General features: G+C 33.3%; 1 protein-coding gene and 1 long non-coding RNA gene across 4 annotated transcripts; one reads left to right on the plus strand and one right to left on the minus strand.

The window, feature by feature from the left end:
• The first annotated feature begins 9,203 nt into the window (after window positions 1–9,203).
• On the plus strand, window positions 9,204–19,153 carry LOC126718639 (disease resistance protein RPV1-like). The gene is made up of 5 exons (XM_050420958.1): window positions 9,204–9,884; window positions 10,585–11,692; window positions 12,127–12,546; window positions 16,395–18,011; window positions 18,100–19,153. The coding sequence occupies exons 1-5, from the start codon at window positions 9,409–9,411 to the stop codon at window positions 18,778–18,780; spliced, it is 4,302 nt and encodes a 1,433-aa protein (XP_050276915.1). The 5' UTR covers window positions 9,204–9,408; the 3' UTR covers window positions 18,781–19,153.
• Window positions 19,154–22,091: 2,938 nt separating this feature from the next.
• Window positions 22,092–26,879, minus strand: LOC126718640 (uncharacterized). 3 transcript variants are annotated; one of them, XR_007652999.1, is made up of 5 exons: window positions 26,292–26,879; window positions 24,559–24,978; window positions 24,038–24,297; window positions 23,844–23,944; window positions 22,092–23,752 (listed from the first exon to the last, which is right to left on the minus strand). It is a non-coding gene; the product is annotated as an uncharacterized LOC126718640 (long non-coding RNA). The 3 variants fall into 3 exon arrangements; XR_007652997.1 differs by having other exon boundaries at window positions 23,844–24,297; XR_007652998.1 differs by having other exon boundaries at window positions 23,844–24,297; window positions 24,559–25,038.
• Between the last annotated feature and the right edge of the window lie 306 nt (window positions 26,880–27,185).

Below are 27,185 nucleotides of genomic sequence, written 5' to 3' on the forward strand. Positions count from 1 at the left end.
AATTCTTACCTGTAAAATCGATCTTGTTACTGGGCATTCACTCGAGTAAAACCATTCTTATTTGTCTCAATTGTTTATATTTCGAGGATGATGCTTACTAAAGTAAAGGTTGAACTAATAAGATGAATGCACGTTATGCCTCAAGTAAATGCTGATGCTTAAAGTAAAGGTTGAACTGATAAGATGATGCCTTATTGTTGGTGTTCTATTCATACAATTCATAACTGTATGCTCAAGGCTAAATGCAAATTCGACTAACCGCAGGATAGATGGCAAAGAAAGCATATATATCACACACCATGGCATTGACAATATAGTATTCCCCACATAATCTTGGAGGACCAATGAAAAAATCACGAATATATGAAAAAAAAAAAAAAAAAACAAAAACAAAAACGAGTATATGTGAGTTCCAATTAAAATAATAATTACTAAAGTCTTTTATTTGTCCTAATAAGGATTAAGGAATTTGTAATTGCTTTAAAATAGAAAATCCATTTATATATATATATATATTGTGAAAAAATTCTCATTACGTGTGTCTATTTGACTAGAGCTTATTATAAGCTCAGCTTTTAGTTTTTAATTTTTATATACAACTTTTTAACCCTTACTTTTTCGAAGTACAAATATACTTTAGTATGTTTTTAGCAAAAGTTAAATAAGATGTTCATAAACAGATGTCTCACATTATTGTGACTAATGTAGGAGTAATATATTTCACTCTCACCCCGCATGGTTTTGTCGTGCCCCTTCTTCACCCCTTGGGGCTCTGCCCCACCCCGTAAAACTCTTCTTTTTGTTAATTTGCTCCACAACTATTAATTTTTTTAATAAAACTTGTTTTATAAATAAAAATATACTTAAAGTTATAACTAAATTTATTCCATCAAATTTAACAAAGTTTTAGGAAAACTGAATAATATTATTCAAGTTTTTAACAAGACAATATCACAACAAAAAACAAAAATCTCATAGTATAAAAAATCACAAAATAAAGGCAAAGAGCCATGTTGGTTAGAATAACATAAGCTAATATTGATATGTTACAATTATAACTTTTATCAACACGGGGCAAGGTGGGGCAGGTCTAAAAAGTCTAAACCCATTCCTGCCTCACCCCGTGGTATAGGGCTAAAATCTTGCCCCATTGCCGCCTAAGGCTATCCATGGGTGGGGCTGGGTTTGCTTTGTGCCCAACTCGGACTCGACCTAATTGAGGTGGGTGGATGAAAATTTGACTCGAAACCGACCCAGAGATTTGGTCGGATTTTTCATTTTTAGGTCTTATTGGTTTCGAGTTGATTTGGGTCGGTCTCGGGTTTTATCATCGGGGCCGAAATTTGGTCGAATCCATCGAGATCTGGCCCAGATTTCGTCAGATAACAGCGAGATCTTGCCAGATCTTGACGGATCTCGACAAGATCTTGTTGGATTTGGTCCGAAATTCGTAATTCGTCGGAAAGGATAAAGGATTCGGTTTGGGTCGGGTGTTACGGGTTTTGAAACGAAAAACCGACAACCGACCCACGTGGGGTCGAGTTAGCAAGTTCGGAACCCACACCTGATAGCTGAAGTTGTCGAATCGGGTGGCGGCGGGTCGGAAGCAGGAGGGTTGGCTGGGTTGAGCAAGTTGTCGGGCTGTGTGGACAGTCCTATTCTCACCCACCATCTTTGCGGGGTGAGGAAAACTTGTGTGGGGCAACGAAAATGGGCGAGTCAAGCGAGACAAAGCAAAGTTGCCAGATTGTAATAATAGGCTAATTGCTACATGATCAGTATTGAATGGGGAGGGGAAAAGTTGGGTATTAGGTTTTAATTTTTTTTTATCACTTTAAAAAATAATAATAAAATAAAGAGAAATGATATGTCCACAATATTTTTACAATAAATCCTAAGTGGTAGGTTGTTACTGGTTGTTATTGTTGGGACAAAAAAGTAATCTTAGTGTTAGGTTCAAATTTGAACCAATAACAACTAACCATCTATAATTTATTCTGAAAATGTTGTAAAAATATTGTAGACGTAGCACCTCTCTAAAATAAATTGTTTGATATTTTGGAATTGGGATCACATCTAAAAAATATTTTTTTTATTCTTTTAATATACTCAATGAGTTTTTAAAATCCTAATAGAATTTAATCTTTAAAAAATATTCTTATAATTGACCCCCATTAATTTTTTTCCCGCCAATAGGTGCAAGTGTAAAATGTTCCAAATCTCTTTCATGTTTTATTTGTACTTTTTTATTTTTAAATTTCAGTGGATGTAATTGCACCCACGCCCATGTGTATGTGGCTACTCACTGTTGTGGTTAAAAACACTTCATCAGTTGAAGAGTTCATTTCTGTTACTACACAGAAGTTTGATGTAAGAGAGATATATGATTAGGTGGATTTGGATTTTTTTTAATGACTTCAATTTGAAAGAGAGGCTAATTCTCAAAGTCAAAACCGTGACATGCCGCTTTGGCATAATCAAGATTTTTATGAGGCAACTTGGCAATAAACAGTTAGAATATAAGTTGATTTCTAAACAGGTTGTTGCTTCAATTTTTTGAGAAGTGATTTTGATGTAATTGCAATCAAATATCTGACCATTTATATACTATCTTAAAACTTAAGCAGTTAAACGTAGTATTCTTAAATGAAAAAAATAGTGGGTTAATCTCACATTGGAAAATGAGTGTGAGTTAAAGAAGTTTAAAATATGTTCTCTCCTTTCCCCATGTGTATGTGTGTTTAAAATATTTATGGGGTGTTTGGTGAGTGTTTCTAAACAACAATTTTCAGTTTTTAAACAATATTTTACGTATTTTCACACACTTTTTCACCCACACGTATTTCCACAAAAGCTTTTAAACAACAATTTTCAGTTTTTAAACACATATACCAAACGGGCCCTTAGTATTCTTTAAAAAAAAAAAAAAAAAAACGTAATATTTATTATTGTTACACTTTTATTATTGAGCCATATTAGCATAGGTAATTGTAGGGGTGAAACTCCCAAAATCAACAGTGGGCCTGGGGACCTACACGAAGCCTAACCATGACCCAACGGGGAATAGGGGCCTAGTATTCTTAAAAAAAAAAAAAAAACGTAATATTTATTATTGTTACACTTTTATTATTGAGCCATATTAGCATAGGTAATTGTAGGGGTGAAACTCCCAAAATCAACAGTGGGCCTGGGGACCCACACGAAGCCTAACCATGACCTAACGGGGAATAGGGGCCTAAATGACTTCTGGCCCAACCCTATTGAGCCTGGTTCGTTCTAGAAGGCGTTCGAGGAGGAATGCCTCCTCGGACACTCAAATATGGGCCCAATATGCGACCCCCCCACAGTGAAGAACCCATCCAGGCGAATGTGGGGAGGAGGGTGAGCCTCACGCAGCAGGAAAGAGGAAAATGTAAGGCATCAGGGAGAAGCCATAACTGCCGCATTAAATGCAAGAAAGCTACCTTTTCAGCCGCATTAATGTGGAGAAGACAGGCAAACAGTGCTACATTGGCCAGTGCAACTCACAGAAGGATAAGGGAGATGTCCGATGGGACAGGCACTCAAGTGAAGGTCCAGATGGCTTACAAGTATAAGGTCCTTATCAATTCAAGGAGGCTATATAAGAGAAGGAGATCCCCATGAAGAGGGGATCGGAAAATTAAGAAAAAAAAAGAGAGAGAGAAAGGTGAAAAAACTTTGTAGTCTGTAAACAGAGCAAGAGGTGCACTTATACATCTCCTCGGACCGATATCCCATTAAACGTAGATGGAATATTCTCACGTTCAACATGTTGCATGGCGTACGTCCAACTGACGTTCACTTCGTCTAGTCCTAGCTCTGTAACCCACTCTCTACAAATTCATTGTCTGGGGACTTTTGGGCCAGAACCACTTACTTGCTGGGCCTAGGCCTCAAAGGCCGCCCTTACAGTAATTATTAGTATTTGGTATATTTTAGTCCACTTTAGTCGTTGGTAATTTTTTTTATAAAATTACATTTTTTATGTTATTAAAGTTGTATTTGTTTTTCTAATATAAGTGATGGATTATATTTAGTTTATCTTTAGGTAATTCAATACTTATAGATGATGATTGTTTGTAAGAAACATTAGAAACAAATTTTAACCATACATTACATTATTTACAAAATATCTCGTCTTATAGAATAATTGAATGTAAAATGTATTATATTTCTTTAAAAAAATTACTAAATTTAAAACACTTTTAGATAACAAATATAAATAGCTTAATTTTAAAAATCTAATATATTGCATCAGCTATATTTTATTAAAAAAAATCACATCATTTTAAGAAGGGTTTAAAACTAATACTTATAAGTCTCACCTACTATTTTCATTTTTCACTTAAAAAAACAAATTGTCAAATTTTTTCCGTGCATCACTAAGTCTCCCACTAGTTCCTTATAAATTCATGCTGCATGAACATTTTATACCCTACTCATGCGTTGAGAATCTAAAAGATACATGTAAGATCACACAACATTTCTTACCGATACAAAATTCATTTCAGTCTTGTTAGTTAAATTTGCCTTAACCAATACAACATTTCAGTCTTGTTATGAGGATTTGAAATGCAATGCTATTATTTACATGTATGCCACCATTCAAAAAACTGTGATGTGTCATTTGAGGTTCAAGATTTTTAAGGTTAGACCTAGGTTTAACCAAGGTCAAACCGTGATATGTCATTTGATTTTTTAATATATTTGGTACTTAAATTGTCTTTATATTTAATAATGTTTCATTCCTAACCAACTAGATAAGAGTGCCAATTCGTGTTCTCGTGTCGGATTCATGTTGTGTCAAGTTATGAGTATTCAGCTATATGGGTTGATTCGAACCCGACCTATTTAGTAAACGTGTCAAGAATTTTTGACCTTAACACGACCTGTTTATTAAACAAGTCGACCCGATACAACACATTTAACCTGTTTAAGTCATATACATGTCAATACAAATGACCCATTTATAACTTGCTTGGTTAATAGGTCGTACTTTTTTTTTTTTTTTTTGAGAAAGAAATTGATGGAATTTATTAATAAAAAACAACTACATCCAATTGTAAAATCGAACCAATATGAGATGGGACATCTTCCATCCATACTTGAAAATCTGGTATGCATAATGCATTTTTAGTCAAACTATGAACAATCCCATTGTCATTTCTCTTAATGTGAGAATACAACAATCCTTCTCTACAAACATATGAAAACCTAATACAATGAAATAAACTTGCAAAACATTTAACATCACGACTAAGTAAACCAAAGGATTCTAAAGACTGGGAATTTGCATTCAAAGCGTTCATTGCAATCTCTGAAACTCCCTCTGGGGTGACATCTTCCAAACTCAAATCAGCATCAAACTGTAAAGTCTTCAATATAGCCAAAGTTTCAAGCTCTATGACAGTTAGGGGGAGAGGGATGATTCCGACCATGTGTGCCAAGCCTTTTCCTTGGCATTCTCGGATGATCACTCCAATCCCTGCCCTATCTTCTTCTTGAAACATTGTATCGATATAATTTGTGCCCGAACCCTCCACAATTACATCAATAGCCGATCTCCAAAACAACACTAATCCACCTCCCATATCCAAAACAACATCCACAGAATTTTGTCCCCAGAAAATTGCATCATTAGAGTTCACCTTCAGGATCGGCCATGGAGGTGGTTTCCAAATGGCACGGTGTGGAGGCTGATTGGACTGATCTGGCTTATTACCCTTCATTGTTGTTGTTGAGCTTTTTTCCTTGTCTGGAATATTGACCATATTAAACACTTGCCGTTGGGTTTGTGGTTTGGCTAACACATGCTTCTCCCGTGCCTCACTTAAGATATCTTGGGAAATATTGCTTGGTTGGGTCATGCAGTTAATGTGATCAAATTTTCCCATCTCTAAATCAATCTCATTTATTCTGGCATCAAATTCTTTGGCTGAAAAAACTGCCCCTTGATTCTTGATATTATGATTACCCGAAAATTGTGGGGTTGATAATGAGACATTGATTACACCCTTTGTATGTTTCCCTACTGTATGCATTACTTCTGGAGCATCCAAATTAATGGCTTCATCCATTAAATGCTCACTCATAGCGTCCCTTGGATTCACAGTGTTGAGCGCCGTCGCTGGACCGTGGCCATTACCTGAGCTTTGTGGTTCACCTTCACCGATTCAATCCTACTCCCATCTTCATGAACACCTGACTTCGAAGATACTCCCAACTTCGTCTTGTAAAAACTTTGAACGGAAAGCATTGCTTTTCTTGAAGGAACAGAAGGCGAAGCTCTAATTGATATCTGTTTCCCAAACCCCAGAAAAAACAAAACCCACTAGCCTTGGAATAACTTGTTATTCCAAGGAAACACACAACTCCTTCCAAAAGAAGGGACACGAACACACAACTCCTTCCAAAAGAAGGGACATGACTTCTACTGAGCTCTAGGAAGCGTGTTCCTGTTGCACCAGAGAAACTTATTACTCCCATCTTGAGAGTACTTCCATCCTAATAGGTCGTACTTGACTTGAATAACCTGTTATCAATTCCCATATATCTAAAATTAAAATACAATTACAACCATAAATATAGTAATAAACATATAATTATAACCATAAATTAAGCAATAATAACAAAATAATATTAACAAAAGTTAATACATTTATAAGCTAAGCGAGTCAAATAGGTTTATATGTTGAACACGAATACGGCCCGTTTATTAAACGGGTCAGCTCTGACAATCTGAATATAACCCGAACCTATTTAGCCTCAATCCATGACTTGTTTATAAACTGGTTTGTTGTGTTAAGTTCGCGGGTCATGTCAGGTTTTGCCATCCCTACAACCAAATGCATGTGACCCAATGGTTTGCACGCTGGAGATGTTAGCTCACCCAATGAGAGCATGTTCAAATTAAATGTTACAAATTTAAATGTGCATCTAATGTCACCTCATTTCAAATTATAAATAATGTGGGTAATCCAAGAAATAAAATTTTAATTGAGATGGATTATCTTAATTTTCAATTAAAAAAAATGGAAAGGATAGTAGACTATGCGAGAAACATGGATTTGATATGTAGCTAAAGATGGTTGAGGTGAGGTTTCCTAAACATGCATCAAGTTTTTTTAGATTAACAAGAAAAGAAGCGGTATGGAATCTTATTGAAACCATTTCTTCATCCAACGGGCTTCCCGTCAATCTTAGCAAGAATTTATTCTTTATGATAAGTAATGTAACTTCTAGAGCAGCATTAGGATAAAAGTGCAAAGGTAAAGAATAATTGATATCTTGGCTAAGGAATACATATCCTATGTGTTATTTTTGTGTTCCATTTTATTTTTCACTAATCACAATTTGTTATGTATTTTCTTAATTGATAGAGTATAAAATGGAACAAAAAAAAGTGAGGCACAACACATAAGATTACTAATGAAAAAGGCAAAAGGTGGAAAAGTGGATTACTAATTACTAGGGAAAATTATGACACATTATGCAAGGAATAACTTGTTGATGTGCTTCTAAAACTTCAAGAGTCGAGGGAGCTCAAATTTGAGATCACAATCAAACACATCAAAGTTGTAACTTTGGCATGCCTTACAGATTTGATACCAAACTCTTTTTTCACTTTTTTTTGGGGGGGGGGGGGGGGGGGTGGCGGAACTTAGTTATAGTTGTACCTTAGGTTTTTCAATTAAATTCAACTATGATTCAACTTCATAGTTGTATTGATCAATATAATAAAAACAATATCATCTTTTCTAAAGACAATTAAATTCTATCACATGATTGAAATTATGAATTGAATAGTCCTAAGACCATCCTTAAGAATCAAGTAAATTTTTTTAAAAAAATATTATAGATTGAATTCAATAAAATATATGCACTAAATTCACAAATATATATGTCATGAGTCTTGTAACTCAACTGACACCTCTTAGTATGTTCAACAGAGATATCTAAGTTTAATTCTCCCACCTCCAATTATCAATGTATCAAAAAAAAAAAAAAAATCATACATATATAAAGTGGGTTAATTGTCTTTTGTGAATTTTATTTCGAACAAAGTTTGGCTACAAAATTGATTGGAGCCTAAGGCTACAACTTCATTAAAAAAAAAATTAACATTACTATATATTTTGAAATTTTATCTATTAGATTGCATATTCTCTACACTTTTAACATACATATCAAATTTTGTGTTAATAAAATATTATTTACTATATGATCTATAAACTTATTTTTTATGTAAAATTTTAGACTACAAAAACTTGCAATTTAAACAATTGATTGATGATATAATTACTGATCTTTGATTTCTAAAAATTTTGCAAACATGAAAGATATAAGAACAAAATGTAATCTAATAGTGGATTTTTCAATATTCATATCTAATAAGAAGATATTGAGTGAAATTGTAGTTTTAAGTTATAAACAATTTTGTAACCAAATTTTATCATTTTATTTCGATTATGTGTGACAATTGAGATACAGGTACAACATGAGGAGGTGGCCAAATTTTGTAGCCAAATTTTATCCCAAATCATTTGTGGGATTCATTATTAGGTGAAAGAAGGGAGTTATAGGTACAACATGAGGAGGTGGCCTAACGATAAGAAGTCTTTCGTGATTTATCACACTTGCTAGTTCGAGAATAGTTGGTTTGAGCCCCATTAAGGTAGCATTTGAGATTTGAGAAAAAAGTTAGTTTATTTTTGCTCCTAAAGTGAGTTCTATTGCACTGTTAAGTAGGTTTTATTGCTCGAAAAGTTAGTTTTTAGTTTTTTTTTTTTTTTTATACATATTTTTAACAAAATAAGCTGTTCCTAAATAGACTTAAAAGGCATGTTTGGTACGTGTGTTTAAACAACAGTTTTCAATTTTTTTAGAAATACGTGTGGGTGAAAAAAATTAGTTTATTTTTGCTCCTAAAGTGGGTTCCATTGCACTGTTAAGTAGGTTTTATTGCTCGAAAAGTCAATTTTTAGTTTTTTTTTTTTTTTTTCATACTTTTAATAAAATAAGCCATTCCTAAATAGACTTAAAGGGTCTGTTTGGTACGTGTATTTAAACAACAGTTTTCAGTTTTTTTTATAAATACGTATAGATAAACAAATATATAAAAATATGTGTAATGTTATTTAAAAACAGAAAACATATATTTAAACCTACGTAACAAATGGAACAAACGGCCCAAAGTATTCGTCCAATTACCCAGCAATACATAATTAATGGGAAGGAAAAAAAAATTGAAGGGAGTTCACTGTAGTGACTGTACTCAATAATCACTCAGTTTTTAGCTGGCGGGGTATGTCCAACTTCCAAGTTAACAAAACCTTTTGAACGACTACCCTGAAAAAGTAAAGAACTTGAACTGTACAGCTAGCAGAAATGGAGAACAACAACGCCGTTTCCACTCCATCAACTCCGGGAGCTTTCAGGGTCCTATGGGACGTGTTCCTGAGCTTCAGAGGCGAAGACACACGCCACACCATCACCAACACTCTCTACAACGCGCTCACCGAGCTCGACATCCGAGTCTTCCGCGACGACGAAGGGTTACGCCGCGGGGACGTGATCGCTTCAAGTCTGCTCGAGGCCATCGAGGACTCTGCTGCTTCCATCGTCATCATCTCCCCAAACTACGCGTCGTCGCGGTGGTGCCTCGAGGAACTCGCGAAAATATGCGAGTGCCGGAGGCTCATACTCCCCGTGTTCTACGGAGTCGACCCCTCGGATGTTCGGAGACAGACAGGACCTTTTCAAGAACATTTTAGGAACCATGAAGGGAGGTTTGGGAAAGACATGGTTGACAAGTGGAGGAATGCCATGAAAAAAGCCGGTGAAATTGCCGGTTTCACCAATCGGTAAAGTGGTTTTTTGTTTATTTTGTTTTGTTTTGTTTTTTTTGACGTATTATAGAGATGGATTATACAAATACGGTGGAACTAGATTTATATTTGTGATTGAGTAATTGCAGAATAATATGGTGTTGGAAAAAACTTAGGTAGTCTCAGAGCAGTGCTCTGTAAGAACCCGGAACACTGCTTGGCCATAAGCCGACACCCTTTGTGAGAGCCCGGAGCACTGCTCCGGGACCACCTAAGAATTGCCCGGTGTTAGTTTAGTGAGTTAGATGGTGGTTGTTCATGAGTTGAAAACTTAGGCAGATTTTAATATTTTATTGGGCAACTTGGGATTTGGTATATAAATATTCAAGATAGTTGTGGTTTTAATATATTTTTCATTCAATTTGAATTTTAAAATTGCAATTGGGGTTTCTCTCTTTGTTTATGACTTCTCAATGTTTTACTTTACAAGCCAAGAGCTTACTTTTTCTTTATAATGAAGTATAGCTGTCATATGTTTTGTTTTTGTTTTTTCTTTATAAGCTTACTTTTTCATTATACTAATGTCTAACATTTAGTATTCTCTCTGCTCCATTTTGTGCTCTGGAAACAAGATACACAATTCATTCAAGTCCCTTCTATTGATATTTGAAATGTTAAATTATTCGCATCCCTGTGGCCTTTTAAATTCTGATGAAGTAATAGTGTTTATTGACAGCAAAGATGAACTATTGGTTGAAAATTTGGTCAAAACGGTTTTGAATGAATTGAGAAAAACTCCGGTGGGTGTGGCTGCATACACTGTTGGACTTGACTCTCGTGTTGAAAAACTGTTGAAATTGTTAGATATTAAATCTAATGGCATCCGAATTCTGGGATTTTATGGGATGGGTGGGGTTGGCAAGACAACCCTGGCTAAGGCTCTCTATAATAGAGTTGTTGGTCACTTTGAGCACCGGTGTTTCATTTCAAATGTTAGAGAAATTTCAGCTCAAGATAATGGTTTAGTATCTCTTCAAAATCAACTTATTAATGATCTTTCATCTAGTAAGGTGCTTACTGTAAGGGAGGTTGATGCTGGTACTGCAGCCATTGAAGGAATAGTAAATGAGAAGCAAGTTCTTGTTGTTCTGGATGATGTCGATAATATAAACCAACTAAATGCTCTAATTGGTAACAGAGAATGGTTTTATGAAGGAAGTCGAATTATTATTACAACAAGAGACATTGAAGTATTATCCAAACATCTTGTGACTGAGTTCTACGAGGTGAGAGAGTTGGATTTGTCCGAGTCACTACAACTTTTTAGTTACCATGCACTAAGAAGAGAGAAACCCACAGGCATTTTTTTGGATCTGTCCGAGCAAATGGTGTCTCTTACAGGAGGGTTACCATTGGCTCTGGAAGTATTTGGTTCTTTTCTGTTTGATAAGAGGAGATTAAAAGAATGGGAAGATGCTCTACAGAAATTAAAACAGATTCGTCCCCGCCATCTTCAGGATGTGTTGATGATAAGTTTTAATGGTTTAGATGAACAAGAGAAGTGTATATTTCTAGATATTGCATGTTTATTTGTTAAAATGAGAATGAAGAGAGAAGATGCAATTGACATATTGAGGGGTTGTGGGTTTAATGCTGAGATAGTAGTCTCAGTCCTCACAGCAAAGTCACTCATTAAGTTCACTGGGGACAATGTTTTGTGGATACATGATCAAATTAGAGACATGGGAAGACAAATTGTTCAAGAAAAAGACATTGTGAATCCTGGCTTGCGAACTAGACTCTGGGATCGTGATGAGATCATGAATGTCTTTAAGGATAAAAAGGTATCAATTATAGTATGATATTTCTTATCAAGAAACCTCTATTACTTATCCTTTATGGTTCATGTGTGTATGCCGGGTAATACCGCGTCTAAGCCCATTTGCATGTTATGTCTTTACCATCCCCTGCCCTCCCAAGGGAAAAAAAGAAAAAGAAAAAGAAAAGAAAAGGCAGAAGATAGTTACTGGAGTTCCAGTCTATTTTCCATTTTCCAATATTACAATAAAGTTTTTTCAGGAAAAAAATCCGAATGTTCTTCCTTCTTATAAAAAATTGGATTCCAGTTGCCACCTTTTTAGTAGCCTTTTATAAATTCTCAGTCCATTAATATTCTTTCTTCTATGAAAATTTTAGGGGCTCAATAATATGCTAATTGTTTCCTTCTAGCTTGCCTCTACTGTTGGTTCTTTAATACGTTCCATTTGATTGACAATAGGGAACCAAAAATATAGAAGGCATTGTCCTAGACTTCGAGAAAAGATTAGAAAACTCTGTCAAGGATGTAAGCGGTGACACAATTTCTTGGTATAACCTTCAAGGAAACCTCAATTTCTCCTCAGCAGTCACATACTTAAAGGAAAGGTATAAACGTTATCTTGAAGATCAAGCAGAGAAGGAGAGAGAGGTTGTAATTTTCACCGATGCCCTTAATGCCATTGTCAGTCTTAGATTGCTCCAAATAAATAATGTGAATTTGGAAGGGAAGTTCAAATATCTTCCTGTTGAACTGAAGTGGCTACAATGGAAAGGTTGCCCCATGAAAAGTCTTCCTTCTGATTTTTGTCCTCGCAAAGTTGCTGTAATTGATTTATCAGAAAGCAAAATTGAACAATTGTGGAGTTCACGCAATAACAAGGTATGCTTTATTAAAAATTCCATTGTGATTATCATTATTGTTTTAGCTGAATTATTATTATCACTAGTAAGTTACCCGTGCGATATACGGATAATGTTGTAATGTTTTATGTAAAATGATTTTAGAAAATGTTGTATCTGTATTACAGCATGATTGTTATAGAACTTTAATAGTAGTGAGTTCATCATAAAAAGTAACAATTATAAATTGCACACATATATCCATTATAATTATTCACTTGAAGTAATGTGAAAAAAAAAAAAAAACTTTGGAGGCATATTATAGAATAAAATTTGATATGAATGGACTCTCAAAAAAAAAAAAAAAAAAAAAAAGTTGATATGAATGTGTCTTTCTCATCAATATATTACTAAAAGCTGAAGCGTGGCATTTGTAGCTGTTGAACTCCTGTTGCGCCACCTCATCACCACGTCATTCGCCACATAATTAATATTTATTTCTATTTTTTTTACAAATATATATATATATATATATATATAGATTATTGACTTTACAAATTCATCTTTGTCAGTTTTAACATCTATATATAATTAATATTTATTCCTATTTTTTTTACAAATATATATATATATATAAATAGATTATTGACTTTACATATTCATCTTTGTCGATTTTAACATCCATATATATTTCTTTTTTATTTCCAATTTTCCTATAATTTTTTTTTACATTCACTTTTTTTTTTAAATATTTACATTTTCTTCAACCTTTCTTCTTCCCTCACCTTTCCATCTCCCCACTACCCTCTACTTTAATATTGCTATTTATTCTTCTCTTCATCTTCCTTTATTTGTCTCTTCTTATCCCTTCCCTCTTACTATAAATTTGTCACTCTTTTCCATTCTTTGCATAGTTTTCTCTCACAAAAAGTTTTTTTTTCTCTCTCTCTCTCTCTCTCTCTCTCTCTCAATGTTTTGGTGGATTTTTATTTTTTATTGCATCTCCGCTTTAGGTTGATAAAATTTTGTATTTTTAAGAACTCTAATTTATGTTGATACGATTTAGTTTTGTGTTTTAAGTTATTATTATTATTATTATTTTTCTCTTTGATTGTTAAATTTTATCCGATTACATTATAAAAAATTAAAGATAGTAGATAAAAATAAAATAGTATTCCATTACATAGCATAATTTAGATAATTTAGTGTTTATTGTTATATCTTTCAATTTTTCTTATTTTTTTCTTCTCTTCCATTTTACTCAATATTGAAATTCAATCACATCCTCCTTATCATTAAATTATTTATATTTTCTCTCTCTTTTTGTTTTAAAAAATAAAAAATGTAATATTTTACTTAAATTCAAATAAAAGAAAATTGTGCTCATCAAATTGTACTCATTTTTTTTGAACATTTACACTTTTTTCAACCTTTCTCATTCTCTTTAACTTTTCATTTCCCCAAAAATTCTACCTTGATATCACTCTTCCTCTTTCCTTTTATCTTCCTTTATTTTGTTTTTTTTTTTTTATATTATCATCCTCTTAGTATAAATTTATCATTCACTCTTCTATTCTTTACATAATTTTATCTCACAGAAAAGTGGTTATTTCCCACTCTTTCTCCCTCAATTTTTTGGTAGATTTTTATTTTTATTTTTCTTGCATCTCTATTTTAGCCTGATAAAGTTTTGTATTCTTTAGAGCTCTATTTTGGTTTATGGGATCTAGCTTTGTGTTTTAAGTTTTATTTATTTATTTTTTATGTCTTTTATTGTTAAATATTATCATATTTCATTATAAATAATTAAAAATAGTATATAAGAATGTACTATTATTATATTACATAGAATTATTTGGATAAGTTAGTGTTTATTGTTATGTATTTTATTTTTATTTTTTTCTCATGTCATTTTATTTAACATTTAAATTCAACCACATCCTCCATATATATCATTAAATTATTTATATTTCCACTCTTTTTTTATTTTTTAAAATTTTAAATATAATATTTTGCCTAAATTAAATAAATAAAATTGTCCACATTAAGTGGAGTAATGATAGGGAAACACTCATTCTCACACCCAATGCATCAAAGGAAGAATGAAATACAAAACAAATCAAGTTAGAAACACTAAATTAAAAAAAAAAAAAAAAAAACTAATAATGCATACTTAATGTCATAGAATCATCATCAAATTTTGGAAAACGATAAGTTGCCAATGGAGAGAGAGAGAGAGAGATGGTATAGAAAAAAAACCAATACAAAGTAATAAAGAGTAGATAAAGAAAAAAAAAAAACCAAACGTCAATTAGTAATCGTTGATTGGAAAACAAAGAGGTTTTTAGGAGAAGTAAAAAATAAAATAGAGATTACCGTGTGGAGAACATTAAAAACTTTACAGTGTAGTAACATAAACCGTTTAATTCACTTAAAAAATTAAATCAACAATCACAATTAAATACAATCATAGTACTAAATTTAAATTTAAAACTAATCAAATTCTAACTATGGAAACCATATTAATCATAACTAAAAAAGAGATGTTCTCTGATAGTAGTAGAAATTGAGTAAGAAATAAAGTTAGAAAATTTAAAAATCCATTTTTTGACATTTTATTTAACCTTATTCATAATATATATATATATAATTTTCATGCACTATTACTTTCAAAAATCTAATGAACAATGCTACCTCTCATTTATCGTCTTTGTTATGCAAATCATCAGTTAGTAAATATATGATAATGATAAGAAGCGTTACAAATGAGATCACTAAAAAAAAAATATAAAATTAATTAGCCACTATCATTATGGAGTAGTAGTCTATAATTTTACGCATCCAAAAAAGTGGAATATATAGAATTTTTTTAAAGGTATGTGTAAAGATTCACTATATGTGTGTGTGTGTGTATGTGTAAAGGTAAAAAAAAAGAAAAAAAAGGTATATTTAAGGTTTTTGTTAACTTAAAAACTAATGAAAATCAAATGGTTAATAACTAAAATTATAGTATTAATAAAATATTTAATGAGACCATTCTAAAAAAATTACCACGCGCAACGCGTGGGTATGCGACTAGTTCTCCTTAATTCTAAAACAAAATACATATCTCAAACACCCCCAGTTAATCACATCATTCACAAAACCCACAAATCCACAATGTCCAACCTTAACATCAAAAATTGTGATTGCTGTTGTCACTTAATATAAATGCAAGACCCATTTCCTTGGTTGTAGCCAACTCATGTAGGGTTAGATTAGATGAAACAGAAATATTAGAGTTAGGTAGTTGTCTTCGAAAGATTGAAGGTAAATGACATCGTTTTTTTTCTGTGTATTTGACATAGGATGACATGAAGAGCTATGGGTAGGATATATATAAAGGGGTAGAAGTGCAAGAGGTGATAATGATGAATTAAAATGCAAAGAGTTTGGTGTGTATGTGTGAGGGATGAAAAGTCTTGAAACATTGAACTAAAGGATACAAAGAATATTTATTTTTTAATTTGAAAATTTTTGAAACATTGAACCAAATGAAACAAAAGTCAATTTACTTTGTTTTTATCTCTGATGTGGCAGTTGAGAATATTTCAATTTTCTTTGCATAGAATGCGCCACTTGTCAAAATCCCATGTTTTCTCACATGAGATCTCTGCTTTTATATATATATATATTGATGATTGATTGATTACTGCAAGAATAGGAAGCCTGACCTACGGCAATAACTTTAAATTTTAGGTCGGTTTTCCTTGGTTATCTCCCGCTTTTCTTTCTATTTTAAGTCACTGAAAGCTGCCTAAGTAATTATGGTTTGTTCAGCTTTACATTTTGATGGAAAATTCTAATGACAGTTCCTATTTTAAAAGAAGAAAACTTGTTGTTTTCCAGGTGCTTGAGAACTTGATGGTTTTGAATCTCCATGGTTGCTTTAATCTAGCCTCTGTTCCAGATTTATCTGGACATCGAGCCTTAGAAAAGCTTGTTCTTGAGCGTTGTGAGAAGCTGACTAAGATTCATGAATCAGTTGGGAGCTTGAGTTCATTACTTCATTTAAACCTGAGAAATTGTTCAAACCTTATTGAACTTCCGAGTGATGTCTCTGGCCTGAAACAACTTGAGAGCCTTATCCTCTCACGCTGCTCAAAAATGAATAAGTTGCCAGAGAGCATAGGCCACATGAAATCTTTAAAAGAACTTCTCCTTGATGAAACTGCTATGGCGACTCTTCCTGAATACATCTTCCGCCTTACTAACCTTGAAAAGCTTAGTTTAAATGGTTGCAAACTTCTTAAACGGCTGCCCCAGTTCATAGGAAAGTTGTGTTCTTTGAAAGAACTCTCTCTTAATCATTCTACATTAGAAGAAATACCAGATTCAATTGGATCTTTGGAAGACCTTGAGAAACTAAGTTTAATGTGTTGTAAATCACTGAACAGAATTCCTGACTCCATTGGAAATCTCAAATCATTGTCCAGTTTTTTCATCAATGGTACTGCAATCAAACAACTACCCTGGTCTATTGGGTTGCTATCAAATTTGAAGCACTTATTAGTTGGAGAGAATCATTTTCTTAGCAAACTGCCTGATTCAATTGAAGGACTAGATTCTATTGTTGAGCTTAAGATGGATGGGACATCAATAATAGATCTGCCAGATAAGATAGGTGACTTGAAAGTAATTCAAAAGCTTGACATGCAGAAATGTGAATCTCTTAGGTCATTACCAGAATCAATTGGGCGCATGTGGACTCTTACTACTTTGATCATATCAAAAGCTAATATCAGTGCAATGCCAGAATCTATTGGAATGTTGGAAAATCTTATTGAGTTAAGATTGGATGAATGTAAACAGCTGCGTAAACTTCCGACTTCAATAGGAAACTTGAAGTCATTGCAACAGTTGTTGATGAACGAAACTGCTGTGACAGATTTACCTGAAAGCTTTGGGATGCTCTCAAGCTTAATGGTATTAAGAATGGCAAAGAAACCTCATGTTGAACTGCTTGATAACAGTGCACCCAAAGTTTCTGTTAGTTGCATTACAAAAGAGAAACCTAAGCCTTTTGAACTCCCAAAATCTTTCTCAAATCTTTCCTTGCTGGGTGTATTTGACGCTCGTGCTTTGGAAATATCTGGTAAAATTCCTGATGATTTTGAGAAGTTGTCGTCATTGGAGATTTTGAAGCTAGGCCACAATCATTTTTGCAACCTTCCCTCCAGTCTGAGGGGCCTGTCCATCCTCAAAGAACTTATCTTGCCTGATTGTAAGGAGCTCAAATCTCTCCCTCCACTTCCCTCAAGTTTGGTAGAGGTGAATGTTGCAAATTGTATCGCATTGGAAAGTGTGTTTGATCTTTCAAATTTGGAAAGTTTACGTGACCTGAACCTAACTAATTGTGAGAAAGTGGTGGATATTCCTGGCCTTCAAAAGTTGAAGTCTTTGAGAAGGTTGTACATGAGTAATTGCAATGCGTGCTCCTCAAGCGTAAAGAGAAGACTGTCTAAGGTTCTCTCTCTCTCTCTCTCAAAATATTGCATTCAACCTTTAAAAAACTAAAAAGAAAAAGGTTTGAATTCTTGATTTCTTTTGGCAGATTTCTTTGAGGCATATGCGCAATCTCAGTATGCCTGGAAGCAAGATTCCAAGATGGTTCTCTAAAGAGGCAGTTAGATTTACAAACCTTAAAAACCGTGAGATCAAAGGTGTTATTATAGGTGTTGTTGTCTCACTCAATCAGGAAATCTCAGACGACCTAAGATATCGTCTCCCGGCAATAGTGGACGTTCAGGCAGAGATCCGCAAACTGGATTACTGGATATACAAAACAACATTGCACTTATATGGAATACCAAAGACAAATGAAGATCAAATTCACTTGTGTCGATATCCATACAATCATCCATTTATTAGGTATTTGAAAGATGGTTATAAGATACATGTGACAACGAGGAACCCACCATATATGAAAGGGGTTGAGCTAAAGAATTGGGGAATTCATTTGGTTTTTGAGGGTGATGATGATTATGAGGGAAATGAAGATTCATTGAATGAAAGCCAACAATCCATATCGGAAAGACTAGCAACCTTTTTCAGCACTTTTGAAGAAGAAGATGATTGTGTCTCTAAATCTGTTGGCGAAGTTGAAGAAAAACTGCAAAAAATTGAAGAAAGAGAACAACAAAGAGCATCTTCATATGGCAGAATTTACTATGTTTCTGCTTTCATTGTTCTTTCTTTCGCCTGTCTATTGAGTTGGTTACAGATATGGCGATAGGGTTTAGAAAAAAATGACATTCCAACCTATTGGTGTCTTGATTAGATGGTGAAATAAGGGCATGTTTAGTAGGCAGTCTAATGTAATAGCTATTTCAATAGTATATTTGATTATGTTTTTATTACAGGAAGTAGTCATTTCTTATGAATTGATATATTTAAGAACTATTATAGTAGAGTTTGTACAATAAGAGTAATTCTTAGGTACTCCGAAGTATGAAGAATGGTGCTCTCTCCTCTCACATTCATGGTGGGGTCCACTCATTAAATTCATGGTGAGGTCTATCATAAATGTGAGAGGGGGAAGCATCATTTTTTGTACTTTGAGAGTACCTAAAAATTTTCCGTAAAATAATATATATTATTTTATTCTCTCTCTCTCTCTATTTAATGACTTTTCTTCTCTCCTTATTCTCTATATTATTTTATTGTGTAGTTATATTATCTTAATATGTTGGATGTCAAAATAAAAATTGGGAAGTTAGGTGTATTGTAAAGTGAGATAGTATAATAGATAAAATAACTTTTTAAATTAGTAAAATAACAATTTTTACGTAAACAATATGAATTCTGTAAAAGGGTTGTAATAGTTATTGTAATAATTTTTAAAATTAATATATTTTCAAATAAATAAATTTTCAATATGCACAAAACAAATATGAAAATAAAAAATCATAAAAAAATAACACTTCTCTCTCTCAAATTAAAAAAATATTATATTCTAAGAAATGTAATGGTATGAGTAAGACATTTTTTAAAATAAATTTTAAGTTTTATTCTAATGTTACAACTCATAACCAAATTTATGAATAACTTTAGTTATTCCATTACAACACATTTTATTTCATGTTAATTTAGACTCCTCCCAATTTTAGTTATGGCTTAATTAATTTTAGGCTAAATAAAATTAATTAAAACTGAATTTATATAATTATCCAATTAATTAACTGAAGCACTCTACAATTGCATGGATAAACATTATTGAACAAAGTAATTAAGTAAAGGACAACAATGACAAAATGTGCAAACCAAAGATAACACCAGTTGTATTATTAAAGAGGAAAATAAAAAAAAAAACTCGGCGAAAAAATCTCTCTGCAGTCCTACAAGCCAAAAATAATCCACTAATGAATGAGTTGGAGTACAATAATACAAATAGACACTCTAACCTAAGCTATTCAATGTACTTGAGCCCTTTAAACTCTAGCTACCAATGGACTTTTCGAATCCTTGTTTTCACTAGCTTCTTGGATCCCGCAACACGTCCAGTTGCATCACCACACCTTACCAACAAAAATTTTGGTCAAGCTCTAATGTTTCCTAATGGACCAAAACAATTTCAATACTTAGAATGTATTTCTTGTGTGGTTAAATGTCCTCACAAGTTATGTCAATGTGATAGGGAAGAGAGTAGTGAAAAACTAAGGCAATTGAATATGGTAAGATATTGTAGGCTAAAATTCACTAACACTCATATGGTGTTTTCAGGGTTTTCTCTTAGAAAATCTCCTTAAAATTTTGTGGGAAATGAGGATATATATAGAGGAAGAAATGGGAGGGACAAATTTTTTTCAAGAAAATGAGTTGTTAGTGTAACTCGCAGCTTACTCACGAGTACTCCAGTTGCGACAACTTTTTGAACTTCCCTCGTGTGCTCCTCACATGTCAAATTATAGGTGTTGCAAACCCAAGCCATTCACAAGTTAGTCCTAAGTTCTATTGAATATGCAAATCTTCACCAATTCTAAACCAAACTCAAGTACATTAAATCCCACAAAATACAAAAAAATAAATGCATGAGATCATAACAAACTTGGCATGGAATAAAAATAAAAACAAAAATGGAAATTCATAACTTAACATATGGTAATAAATCATCATCATATGTTTCAATTGTATTATATTATACGATTAGTGTTTATTACATACAGCCCAAAAAAAAAAAAAAAATTGAAAAGCATGACTTGAGAGAGACCACACCCCCTACCCTCCTCCCCCCTCATTGGATCGACTTGGGCCAAACTCACGTGAACAGGTTAAGTCGTGATGGTGCCTCTCAAAATACAGTTTGACTAATAATGCCTTCCCCATAGATTGAGATTTTTACATGGAGTTGCAATTTATTTTTATTTAATGGAAAAATAAGAAAACGTAAGAAAAATACATCACTTTTATTAATATACTAGTCGCAGACTCATGCGATGCGTAGGAAAATGTGATAAATATTTTATATAATATGGTATAATATAAATTTTGTAGGTTAAATAATGTTTGTATTTTTTAAAAAAATATTTTCTATTTTTATAAGTGTTATGTAATGTAACATACAATGAGTTTTTCATTCAACAACAATATATAATGATATATGTATGAAAAGGGTTATTTAATAAAAAGATATGAATTTCATAGTTATAATATTGTTTTATATTTTTGGAGAAGCTATCATTAAAAGAGATTTTTTTAATATCGCCATAATCAAGTTTGGCTAATTTGAACATCTTGAAGAATATAGAAAGAAAAAAAATTGTACATCTCCAAATCCATTCACATATTACATATTACTTTTTAAATATTAAATAAGTTTAGAATATTAAAAGAATGGATAATTGTCACACATTGCTTAAGAGAGTGTGTTGTATGTAGTATAACTTGTTTCAACCTTCCTTAAAAGTTACAATGGCTTTTGAGTGGAATTGTAGTGTGTTTTTGTATTAGAATCTCTTTCCCTCTCCTCTGTGTGTGTGTTTGTTTTTCAATTAAGAAAAAAAGGGTTTAGAATTGTAGCATATTTTTGTTTACCTTACGAATATAAATGCAATGTCCATAATTTGAAGGTAATCTTTTGAAAATAAATGATAGGCTAAATTATAAACTACAACCCTAAAATTTGAGAGGTCTTTAAATTTTACATCATGAAATTTCAAAATATAGATTTTGCCCTCTTAACTCTTTAAGTTATATTATTTTTGCATCAGTAACCCATTTGTCCATATTTTCCATTAAGTGTCACATAAACTTACCATGTGTGTTTAGTTTGTCCAATAAAATAACATCACGTCATCATTATAAAATGATGTGGCATAATGAAAATGATGTAACATCAACATATTGAATGAAGTGAATTATACATGTGGTAAGTTTATGTAGCATTTAACGGAAAATATGGACGGCAGAACAGCTGATGCAAATGTAACATAACAATTGTAAAATAGTAGATGCTCAAATTACCAAGATTGATTGTAAAAATATTTTAGGTTTGTGAAAGATCACCAAACTAACAATAGAAATGAAGAAAATTAATCCAAAAGAAAATAGACACAAAACACCAAGATTTATGTAGTTCGGCAATAGCCTACATCCACGGGCGACAACAAACAAATTTCACTATAACAAATTTGAGATAATACAAATTGGTGTAGATGCACTCTCACAAACCCAAATCCCAAATACATCCAAGTAACTCTCTCTCACAGATAAAACTAAAGAACCAAATAAGAAACAAAGAACCAAAGGTTCACAAATACCAAATACGAATATCAAATACCAAATATGAATTGCGCACAAACTAAAGAGAAAGCCACAAATCAAATCCAAAAGTTGCAATGCATCAAAAGAAAGCAAATCACCAAACCGCAGAACCAATACCAAGCGGCAACAAAGCCTCTCTCACGATTCCAAATTACAACCCACAAATATCAAATAACCAAACCAAGAGAGAGCCTCTTTTTCTCACACCCTCTCATCTCTCTCTCTCTCTCTCTCACAATTCCAAGTTGCCATGTACAAATAGCAAAATACCAAACGAAGAGAGCCTTTTTCTCACACACTCCCATCTTTCTCTCTTTCTCTAATTTTCCATAGTAGCACTATGCTTATATAGGAGACTTGAGTCAGCTGGTATATCCAAAACCAAGAAGAACTAGACTTCTTTTCCACACATAAAAGGAGAATCACTCCTATTCCAAATGGAATTCCAAATCAAGTAGTAAACAAGACTTCTAATAGAGCTTGATAACTTCAAACAACAGTAACCCAAAAGGAATAAAATTCCTTCCTTATCCAAATCCAACAAGGAGTCGAACTCCTGATTCAAGCCATATTCTACAATAACTTCAGAGATAAAATCTAAAATTTCAAGGCATAAAATTCAAAATTCCCCAAACTTCGGAGCTGCTAAGGTTCTCATTTGCAAGGTTGACTTTGAATTAAAATAAAAAGCTACTGTAGAGACCGTCTCTGTTAACACCATATTTGTGACCAACTCCACAGAATGACAAAAGAAAGAACAATGAAAGCAGAAACAAAGTAAATTTGTCAAATGAATTTGCTCTTTGCTGTTCTCTTCCTTCAATCTTTTCCACTTTTCAACATCAGGTTCTTGACAAAAAACAGGGTGTACACAAAAATGTAATCTTTTCCACTTTTTCCTCAACTTCACCAACAGATTTAGAGACACAATCGTCTTCTTCAAAAGTGTTGAAAAACGTTGCTAGTCTTTCTAATATGGATTGTTGGCTTTCATTCAATGATTCTTCATCTCCCTCGTAATCATCATCACCATCAAAAACCAAATAAACCCCCCAATTCTTGAGCTCAACACCCTTCATGATTAGCGGGTTTCTCATTATCACTTGTATCTTATAACCATCTTTCAATGACCAAACAATTGGATGATCAAATGGGTATTGGCACAAGTGAATTTGATCTTCATTCGTCTTTGGGACTCCATTCAAGTTCAATGTTGTTTTGTATACATAACTATTTTATTCAAGGATCTCTGCCTGGATGTCCACTATTGCAGGTAGACGATATCTAAGGTCATCTGATACTTGCTGATTGAGCGAGACAACAGCTATAATAACACATTTGATCTCACAGTTTCTAAGGTTTGTAAATCTAACCTCCTTCTGAGAAAACCAATTCGGAATCTTGCTTCCAGGCATACTTAGATTGCGCATGTTCCTCAAAGAAACCTGCCAAGAAGAATCAAGAGTTCAAACTTTTTTCTTTTTGGTTCTTATGAAAGCTTAATATAATATTGAGAGAGAGACAGAGAGACAGTACCTTAGACAGTCTTCTCTTTACTATTGGCTAGCACACATTGCAACCACTCGGGTACAACCTTCTCAAGGACTTCAAGCATTCAAGGCCAGGAATGTCCATCACTTTCTCACAATTAGTAAGGTTCAGATCACTAAGGTTTCCAAGTTTGAAAGATCAGATATATTTTCCAATGCAATACAATTTTCAACATTTACCTCTAGCAAACTTGAGGGCAGTGGAGGGAGAGACTTGAGCTCCTTACAATCGTGCAAGATAAGTTTTTTGAGGATGGACAGGCCCCTCAGGCTGGAGGGAAGGCTGTAAAAATTATTGTGGCCTAGATTCAAAAACTCCAGTGATGACAACATCTCAAAATCATCAGGAATTTTTCCAAGGCTTGATGTCCGGATAAATCTGGAACAGCAGCTAGATTAAAGCAACCATGGAGATTCAAAACCATCAAGTTCTCAAGCACCTGGAAAACAAAGGTTTGCTTTTTCTAAATAGGAACTTTCATTGCGATTTTCCATCAAATGTATAAGCTGAACAAACCATAATTACCAAAGCAGCTTTGGGTGATTTAAAATAGAAAGAAGAGTTGGAGGTAACAAAAAAGGCCAGCCTAAAAATGAAAGTTATAGCTGTAGTTCATGCATCCTATTCTTGCAGTAATGATAATGATAATTTAGTTCAAACATTAATGATAATCACAATGGAATTTTTAATAAAAGCATACCTTGTTATTGTGCGAACCCCACAATTGTTCAATTTTGCTTTCTGATAAATCAAGTACAGCAACTTTGCGAGGACAAAAATCAGAAGGAAGACTTTTCATGGGGCAACCTTTCCATTGTAGCCACTTCAGTTCAACAGGAAGATATTTGAACTTCCCTTCCAAATTCACATTATTTATTTGGAGCAGTCTAAGATTGACCATGGTTTTAAGGGAATTGGTGAAAATTACAACCTCTCTCTCTCTCTCTGCTCGATCTGCAAGATAACGTTCATACCTTTCCTTTAAGTATGTGACTGCTGAGGTGAAATTGAGGTTTGTTTGAAGGTTATACCAAAAAATTGTATCACCACTTGGATCTTTGAGAGGCTTTTCTAATCTTTTCTCAAAGTCTAGGACAATGCCTTCTATAAATTGTGTTCCCTATTGTCAATCAAATGGAAAGTATTAAGAATCAACAGTAGAGCCAATAGTGCTTCTTCGCTGTCAGTAAACATGATTACTGCATTAGGATATAAAAGGCCACAGACATGGAAATAAATTTAACATCTCAAATAGCAATAGAAGGGACTTGAATAAGTTTTATTTCTTGTTTTCCTGTTTGATTACAACTAGAAATCGGTTTCAACATGAAATAGAACACCAACAAAATGGGGCAGAGAGAATGTTAAATTCCCCTCCCAAGTGAAGTTAACTACTTATAAGTTATAACCAGTTTTGTGATATGCCCAACCATCCTTTTATTCAAAATGACCATTCACTGCGCATGTGAATTAGTTTAGACCCTTCATTTAAGCCTATTATGTTAACTTTTAATTTTTCCATATTACAATTACATGAGATTTCACACCCTTTACATCAAGTACCAGTTTATCCAAATATTCATTCTCAAGTGGAGTTTTTCCTTCTCTCTTCTCTTTCCATTTGGAATTTTTATTTCAACTCATTAGTTACAGCAACAAATGCCTTTTCTTTTTTCAATTTTATAGTCTTAGTATTAAGATTTTAATTTTGGACACTATATAATGGAAAAGTAAGCTTATGTATTTGGAATAAAACACCACCAAATCAAAGGAGCCATCTTCTCGCCAACGTGCAGCACTTGACTTGTAAAATATTAAGAAGTCAGAAACAAAGAGAGAAATCACATATATAACTTCGAGTAATACTTAGGTACTCTTGAAGCATGGAGAATGATGCTGCACCATTTATCTATCTCTGGGAGTGCCTAAGAATTTTCCCAAAACTTCAGTAAAAAACAAACACAGAAATCACATACATAAGAATAACTTAAAAAAAAAAAAAAAAAAAAAAAAAAAAAAAAAAAAAAAAAAAAAATCAAATTGAATGAGAAAGATATGTAGTGAAAAAAATACTTAGGAACGTGTAAAAGTCTTATTTAATTCCACCGAGTCTTGAATATTTATATAGCAAAACCCAAGTTGCCGATAAAATAATATAAAATCTACCTAATTAATTTTTCAACTCATGAACAATCACATCTAAACTCACTAACTACCATTGTATATTTGCCTCAGCAATTAATTACTCAATCACGCACAAATCTCAGTCTAGTTCCACCTTATTTGTATATTATAATCCATCTCATTAAGATTATATGAACTCAAAGTCTACAACTTTACATGAACGACTAGCATCTAAGTGCTCATTTTTATAAAAAAAAAAATACTAATAATCCAAGGTTTCACAATGTATATGTAATTTTGTCGCATTACCTGTTGGTGAAAACCCAACCAGCTCTTCCACCAACAGTTTCCATGGCTTTCCTCCACTTCAAAACCTTGTCTTCCCCAAACCTCTCTTCATGTTTCCTAAAATGTTCTTCGAAAGGTCCTTTTTGTCTCCGAACATCAGACGGGTCGACTCGGTAGAACACGGGGAGTATGAGCCTCCGGCAGTTGGAAAGTTCCTCGAGGCACCACTTCGACGACGCGTACTTAGGGGAGATGATGACGATGGAAGCTGCCGAGTCCTCGATTGCTTCGAGCAGACTCGAGGCGATCTCGTCTCCACGGCGTAACCCGTCGTCGTCGCGGAAGACTCGGACGCCATGGTTGTGGAGGGAGGTCTAGAGGTTGCTGGTGAAGGTGTGGCGTGTGTCTTCGCCTCTGAAGCTCAAGAACACATCTCACAGAAGCCTGAAAGCTCCCGGAGTTGATGGAATATTGTAAACGGCATCGTCGTCCTCCATTTTTGATGTGCTGTATGTGTTCACGACTTTAGAGGTACTTCCTACTTGGTAATATATTCCTGGGCTGTGTTTAGTTCACCACAGGTGTGTTCCATTATTCATTAAAAAAAAAAAAAAGGGGTTTGTTCTACTAAAAAAAAAAAAAAAAAGGCGTGTTCCACTAGTGTGTTTTATAAACAAAAGTCCTGATTTTATAAACAAACTAAAATCATGACTTTACATATCAATAAATAAATATAAATAGTTTATATATATATATATATATATATATATATATATATAAACACAACTTGTATTCCTTCCCAAATCATCCATTATAAGCCAAAAGCTTTATTGCTGAATTAGCATCTCATCATACACAAAATGCTTAAAAGTTTAGGGAAGAACATAAAAATTCGACTTGTGGAGTTATCAACAA

The sequence above is a fragment of the Quercus robur genome, chromosome 3 (assembly GCF_932294415.1).
Source record: "Quercus robur chromosome 3, dhQueRobu3.1, whole genome shotgun sequence".
In the NCBI taxonomy this organism is placed as follows: domain Eukaryota; kingdom Viridiplantae; phylum Streptophyta; class Magnoliopsida; order Fagales; family Fagaceae; genus Quercus; species Quercus robur.